The sequence below is a fragment of the Penaeus monodon genome, chromosome 7 (genome assembly GCF_015228065.2).
Source record: "Penaeus monodon isolate SGIC_2016 chromosome 7, NSTDA_Pmon_1, whole genome shotgun sequence".
NCBI lineage: Eukaryota > Metazoa > Arthropoda > Malacostraca > Decapoda > Penaeidae > Penaeus > Penaeus monodon.
The window spans coordinates 40,635,032-40,642,985 of NC_051392.1; the positions used below are offsets into that span (position 1 = coordinate 40,635,032).

The 7,954-nt window shown below is 37.0% G+C and overlaps 1 protein-coding gene across 1 annotated transcript; it reads right to left on the minus strand.

The window, feature by feature from the left end:
- Positions 1–733: 733 nt before the first annotated feature.
- Positions 734–7,829, minus strand: LOC119575322 (putative uncharacterized protein DDB_G0271606). Its single transcript, XM_037922869.1, has 4 exons — positions 7,688–7,829; positions 5,386–5,518; positions 5,071–5,237; positions 734–3,025 (listed from the first exon to the last, which is right to left on the minus strand). The coding sequence occupies exons 1-4, from the start codon at positions 7,752–7,754 to the stop codon at positions 1,224–1,226; spliced, it is 2,169 nt and encodes a 722-aa protein (XP_037778797.1). The 5' UTR covers positions 7,755–7,829; the 3' UTR covers positions 734–1,223.
- Positions 7,830–7,954: the final 125 nt, after the last annotated feature.

The following is a 7,954-nucleotide window of genomic DNA, read 5'->3' on the forward strand; positions in this document are numbered from 1 at the left end:
GGGGAGAGAAGAGAGAGGGGAGGGGGGGAGGGAGAGGGAGGGGGGAGGGAGGGGGGGGAGAGGGAGAGAGGAGAGAGAGAGAGAGGAAGAGGAGAGAGGAGAGAGAGAGGAGAGAGAGGAAGGAAGGGGAAGAGGAGAGAGAGAGAGAGAGAGAGAGAGAGAAAAGAGAGAAAGAGAGAGAGAAGAGAGAGAGAGAGAGGAGGAGAGAGAGAGAGAGTGAGAGGAGAGAGAAGATAGAGAGAGAAAGATATGAGAGAGAGAGAGAGAGAGAGAGAGAGGAGAGAGGAGAGAGAGAGAGAAGAGAGAGATGAGAGAGAGAGAGAGAGAGAGAGACAGAGAGGAGAGAGAGAGAGAGAGAGAAGAGATAGAGAGAGAAAGATAGAGAAGAGAGAGGAGAGAGAGAGAGAGAGAGAGAGAGAGAGAGAGAGAGAGAGAGAGAGAGAGAGAGAAATGTTCTACTATTCTGCTATGCTGTTGCTGCAGTAGAAAGCATAAAGTTATTTTTTTTATTAGATTTACAAACCCAATCATTAAAAAGCATCTTTATATCATACAGTAACAAGTTGGCTATTTACAATTATTTAAGCAAAGAGCTAAAAGTTTGTGAGCCAGAGAAAATTGAAAGAATAGAAGAATAATACCACATTCAAAATAAAGTGTAATTTGTAAATTCATTCCATGCAATGGAAATTGTTTAGAATTACTGAACTATTTAACACGTAATGCTCAAAAAATAAATATAACAACAAACTACCCACTAACCTGATTATAGTTTACAGTGAGTTGGGGACTCAAGACAACAGTTGGCTGTATCACTGTATTGTGTGGCACCTCCATTTGCTGAGTGTGATGCTGATGGATACTCTGCTGCTGATGTTGCTGAAACTGTCCATTCCAAGGCCTAATACTGGCAGATTGTATTGAGCTTGTCTGAGATGACTGGATTTGAGACCTGTAACTTGATGGCTGTTGCCAGCTGTAGTTCATTTGAAAGCCAGGATGTATAGTATTCAAGTTTGAAATGGCTGGTGTTGGTTTTGTGCCATCTTCCATGTTGGACCAACGTTCCACTGCTTGGAATTGGGCACTTACACTTTCAGCAAATTTACTGGTATCAGGATGCACTGATCCTGCAGAAACAATGCTGTTCTGCTGAACTGCACTGCCAGAAGTTCTTGGAAATGTTGCAAAATTTCCTATACTTCCACTAGCCATTCCTCTCATCATGTTCTGCCCTGTAGTTTGGGAAGAAAAGGCCGAACATGTGCAGTCTTTGGAAAGTACTGCCCAGTGTCTATGGTTTGCTCAGATAATAGGCCTAAAGTTTTTGATGAGCTGAGGACATCTAAATCAGAAAAGGCACTGTTTCTATTCAAGGATTCTGTATTAAATTGTGAGTGGGAGCTAGGTCGTCCTCCAGGTAAGTCCACTACCTGGCTTTCACTTGTTAGTCTGGACACAGCAAGTTGTTGCTGACTTCTGGAGCTTGCAGCTTGCTGAGGTGGAGGAAGAGCTGGTACTTCTGATGCCATTCTCTGGCTCTGCTTTAGGACTGCAGGTGGACTAGATACAAAAGAGCCTCTCATTGCATTGTTTATTTTCTTGTCACTAGTATTAAATGTGTTTGCAGAAGCCTGGTCTTTTCCGAGAGACTTTTCTAACTCTGCTATAAAGGAACGATCAAGTTTTGGGAGTGCCACATTTTTTGGTGTGAGAGGTGCTGGTAAGGCAAGCTGTCCAGGTTGATTAGACACTGGTGAAAGATTTGATAAAACAGGTTGAGGTTTTGCAACAGTTGGTTGAAGAATGGCAACTTGTCGGTTTTGTCCTCTGTCCCTTGCTTCATTACTCATCCATGATGATGAAGTGGGGGAAATTATAGTATGTTCTTGTCTATTTTGGAGAGCTGAACTTAGTGGTGATGAAGTGACAGGCACAACTGATTGTGGCTGGGCAATGGATGAAATCCACATATTGCTAATTTGTGCATTTAAATCTCTAACATTATTTATTTGGTGACCATCTCTGATTTGGGAAGGTCCTGGCATGTGTGAAGTATTGTTGTGAATCATTGGAAACATGTCAGTTGAGACAACCGTATCATTTCCCTCTGTGTTGCGGTAAGTGGTTACAGGCATATCAGCCCTCACGGGTGTCAAAGAAGAATCACATGTGTTTGGGGATGCCATTTGTGAGATTCTTAAAGGTAAGCTAGCAACAGAGCTACCAGAAAATGAACAATCACTTGAATTTAAAGAGCTTCCTATAGTGTTTTTGGTTTGGTCATGGGAGTTATAAGTGCTTGCAGGTGAATTTGCAGAGGGCTTGGCATTCTGCATAATCATTGCATTGTTAATATTATAATCCTCACTGTCATTGGTATTTCCTGGGAGAGGCTGAGCATCAGGAATTTCTAAAGGTGGTTCATCATAGCATCGTATGTGGGATGTGTCAAAAGGATCTGGCCCTTCAGTCATGTTGGGATAATACTCATTACTAGCAGTGCTCTCACAAAACCCTGGAGTATTGCTGACCTGACTGGCAGTTGCAATGGGAAGTCCTGCATGGCTGTGGTTAGAGATCTGACCACTGTATCTGTCATGTAGGTTGTTTTCTGCAGAATATCTATTATCAGCAACACTCTGAATATCGTCATCCCACTCATCAGAATCATCATCAAAGTCATCATATGGCTCTTCCTGGGCATCAAAAGAATTTGAATATATAGCAGGAACAGGTGGTGCTCCAGTCTGAGATTGTTGCTGTAGTGGTAGTTGTAGCTGTTGATTTTGTTGGGATTCCTGGCCCTGATTCTCGTAAGTCTGTGCTCGGTTCTGAAGAAGTTGATCTTGCTGGCTCTCAAGCTGTTGTTTCTGTTGTTGTCTTTTTTGTAGTTGATGGACGGGAGGACTTGGGGAGGGACGGATGGGAACTCTGAGGGGTTGCTGAGCATTTCCAGTTAAGGCAGCAGCTGCACGTGCAATATTTTCATATGTGCGGTCACTGCCTAGCTCGACTGGAGCACCTAGAAAGGGGTTCAAAAATCTCAATATCCAGGACAGGCTATTCATGACTTCAAACTAATTCTTGAATACAACATTTGCTGTCTAGAAACAAAACAATATGTATGAGACTCAAAAACCTAAAAGCTAAACTGCTTAACTCTTCAGTCCTAGGTAATTCAATGTGGGTCTCTACACCACACTCTTAACCCGTTCCCAATGGGTCACATGTCATAACATACTGCTTTGTCTGCGGGGTATGGCTGTATGTGCGGCAATGCACCAGAGCGCATGGAACAGGAAGTTCCTCTACATGTAGCGGACTCCTGTGCCCAGTGTCTCAACATTGCCAGAAATCACCAGAGTTTATGGACTCAGAGATTTCTGATACCCATTGGCACGGGGTTAAGTAATACAATACAATACTATAATTAGGTCTATAGCAAGCATCAGCTACACAGAGTGCAGGGGTTAGAAATTAATTAATTGTAACTAGGTGTCATAATGTATTGGCAGCTGTTTTTGGCCTGTGTTCAGGGCATCAAAATTATATTGACAGCTTGTGTAGCTTCGAATACCTTCTTCAAGGTGCATTAAACAATACTATAAAGTCACACATTTGTGCATTTTCATATAGAGTTACAGCCTTTGAATACTGACCAAAAAACACTTATTTCTCACTTTAGTACACAAGGCTCCCATGAATTGGGTTACATGTCAAGCAATGACAAAAATCATCAAACCTGTACTTTGGCCAACTCAGTGGCTTATAGCTCACTGGGTGCAGTGGGTTAATTATTTGTTTCTGCCTTAACATATGGCAAAAACCTGGTTCATCTTTAAGGAATCTTTATTATTATATGGACTACAACAAGACTAGAATTTTCATATGTACTGCACTTAAAAGGCTTATCACATTTATGAAAAATATTAATATTGATAATTGATAAAAAAAAATAAAAATTTCTTAAAATACACAATTATCAACAATGATATCTGGAACATACAGCGTCCATATATTTTTTAAACTCTATTAAAATCACTACAATAACATAATTTCAAAAGATATATATCTTTCCACTACCTACAGTACTATTAAAAAATCCACCTACCTTAGATTCAAGGGTGAAAATGGAAAAGAAAATGTAATTAAATCATCTTATTGTACTATGATTCCATAAGCACGCTGTGGCTTACATACTAGCTTTGATTCATCAAAACACAAGACACACACACACGCATGCACTCATGAACGCACACTCACACTTGCACATTCACATGCACATACAAACATGCATTAATCATAAACTCATATAATACTATAAATATGCTATTCTACTAATATGTGCAATTCTAGAGCTAATATACAAGCACAAAAGGTATACAAAGAAGAGAGAGTAGCAATTTCAGACACTGCCTGGCCAATGAGATATCCCATTATGCTTGCACAATTGCACTTTAAGCTTTTCTAGTCTCGTATTTTAAGATACAAATAAGCCAATCAGAGGAAAAGTCATAATGTCTTATTTTATTCGTTTTAGAAGAGGAAGCTGTATAGTTTAAATTGTTCTCCTATTTTTTCTTTCACATTCACTCTGAAGCATTTCTGAATCAAATCTTATAAATAAAAAAGAAATAGTGTAACATATTAAAAGATAAAAAAATGTTAATGGAGAGCTAACAACAGACAACAAAAACATAATGCTAAGTGAAGTGAACTTAGTTTTAAAATATAGGTAATAACAATAACAGAAGAGTTAGTATAAATGTATTTACAATATCAAGTAAAATTTTCACCTATAAAAACAATTGTGGCAAACTATTATAAAAATACTAATGATGAAAACATCAGCAATAATTATAGTAATACATAATAATAATGATGATCATTTTCATTGACATCATTTGTGTAATTAATAATACTGATACTAATGTAAAATGAGAATGTCAAATGAATAGATCAGAGGACAGAAGACATAATGCTAATGATGGCATATATGATGATTATAAGGAAGAGAAAAGTAGTAATAATTAAAACAAAATTAATATTAACAATCCCTAATCTCACCTGTGATGACATTTCCATACACAGGAGTAGGCGGAATAGGCAAGTCAATAAGGGAAGAAGCACTGCCTCTATGCTGGCCAGAATCTGATGAACTGCTGACTCTAAGATCCGTAACAGAATGAGATCTTTGGCGTCCACTTTCCGAAAGATCTATCAAGAGCTCATCTCTGTTGAGGGAATAAACATGTATCTTTTTTTCCTCTCTTCTTCTTCATCTTCTAACCTCAATATTGGAAGTATTGAAGTTAAAACCCTGAACTCACTGTCCACCCCCTATATAGCAAGGTCATCAATGACACATCTCAGTCTGCTAACCTTCCTTGCGATGATCTTTTATCAAATTTCAGAGTCTGTGCCTTTGAAACATCATCAGGCCACATTTCATTAACCAGACGATTGTAGTTAAACTGTCGACGTTGCCCTTGCTTAAGACGAAAAGATTGGTGTTCTGAAAAATATCCAAAAGCTAAGTAATAACACTGCCAGTTAGACAGCTACTTATCTGAGGCTCATCTTAGGGCTTTGCTTTCTTCAGAATGTCAAGAACATTCAGCAGCTTCTGCTATCAAAAGACATGTTGGACACTTGGTTCAGAAGTGTCAATTATATGATGAGTGATAATCATCATGTGAAACCAAAAGTCACAAAACCACAAAAGCAGTCATCCAATATTACTAAGTCACTTGACCATGCAAAAAAAAAAGTCTTCATTTCCTCTGTTCATACTGAAGAGTAACCATTTTCAAGTTTCCACCTGACACAAAGATCACAACAAACTAACAAAACACATTCACCTGTCACCTTTCCTATTCATAGGGAGGAGTAACCAGTATTACACCATTATGACAAATGATGCCAATGTGATGCGAGCCCAGGTTTTAGCATTGATTAACCCAATGCCGCTGGGCATGGTACATGCTATGCCCACTGTGAGTTTATCTTATTGTTTTTACACATAGATGGCTACACTTGTACTAAGTCACCAATGAGCCAATTACAAGTACTGCCTCTCTTGCCCATTTACCCTTTTCCTGGATTTATGAAAATATTTTACTTTATCTTATTTGGCTGTTACTAATGTTTTATAGCATTATAGTAATTATAATGTCTATAATAAAAATAAAACCATCGATATTCATAGCATTAGTAAAAAAAAAAAAAAAAAAAAAAAAAAAAAAAAGTTTTCCTGCCAATTCAAGGAAAGGTCAAATCAGATCAGGTCACAAGGTCTACTAATTGACTCTTTTGTGGCTAAGGACTAACAGAGCCATCTATGTGCAGACATTTCACTTTGCAATGCAAATGTGTTTTGACATAATAAAAGTAATTGCTTTGCAAAATTTAATGAAACAGCTGTTGTTCTGGTTATTAACCAACATTTTAATCCAAAGTCTGGGCTCTATCTTCACAGTCACATCTTTTGCCATAATAGTGGCAACTTTGGGAGCAACACATTTTACTTATCTTGTACTTCTTGACTTGTTCCTTTACTCCTAAAAAACAATTCTAAATCAGCAACTCATTGTATTCATATAAATGTTATCTTCTAAATGTCTAAGAGAAGGCAAAATATGTTATATGAAATCAGATTTATCAAAGACAGCATAACAAGGAAGCAAACTCTCAATGTCAATTATGAAGTTCCTCTAGAAGCTTACATCACAATAGTATCCAACATTTGAAATGAGAAATAAGCAATTTGAAGTGCAAAATCAGCCCCACAGGTCCTTAACTATATCAAATCCAAAAGCTGAACACAAGTCCTACTTTTGTTTTCCTTCACTGCCACAATCAAATGGCCATTCCCCATGTCCTTTCCACAGAAAACCTTTGTTTCCATTTTCCATATCTTAACCTGTTGCCTGCTCAAAATGGTAATTTAAGAAGATGAACAAGAATTTTTTTAAGATCTAGTCTGGGTTTAAAAAAATTAATGAAAACCTTTTTTATAAAAGCAATTAAAGAAAGATAAAAAAGAAACAAAAAAGATAAATGATAATCAGAAGTTAATTTGAAAATAATTAAATCTTGTAATACTTGTTTAGATTGAAGTGATATTTTTTCATTAAATCTATAATCTCTGTGAATCTTCACTAAGATTTCCTCTACTATTACAAATTTTAACATCTCAACAAGCTGTTATATAATCTAAAAAAGTGAAGAATTACATAACTCTTTTCTACAAGTATTTATCAATAATTTATTTATTGCACTGATTTCTGAATAATTAAAAACAAAAACAAAAACGTTCACAGCAAAAAGCAGACTTATCCAAGCAGTGTCATATTTGGTAGGAAGTGGAAGCAGCAGTTATGCATACATAAAAGTGATATTACCCCTACCCAATTAGTGATAAAGTTGGGTGAACTTTAGAAAATAACTACATGAAATAATACTAGACTAAAAAAAAAAGATATCTCTACAAGTACAAGAAGATAAATCCTCATATTAGATCAGATTACCGATATAAAAAAATTTTCTATAACAAAAAAAAAAAAAACTTTCAAAAACAAGCGCAGTCTATGGTGGATTTATTTTTTGCTTTTTTAAAAATTCGTTTGACTCAACTTCACCCTGTTTCCTGTACACCAAAGATGGTGCTTAATTCTTTACTTACTGACTCTGCGTGGAGACATGGGTTTTCCATGTTTATCTGGAGGTTCCATGGGATTTCTGAGATACATGTCATCGATAAATGCAGGACTCCCCCATGTCTTGCCCGAAACTCCACCATGACCTGCAAAACCAGGTCTTAATACAACAATAATATTCCATTATCATGAATAAAACTGATATCCTTTTCTCTGGTCTTTGGATAGAAAATGATCCTTCTATATTTGATCTGTTTTCTTTTTTAAAAAGATGTGTTTTTTTTGGGTGGAAT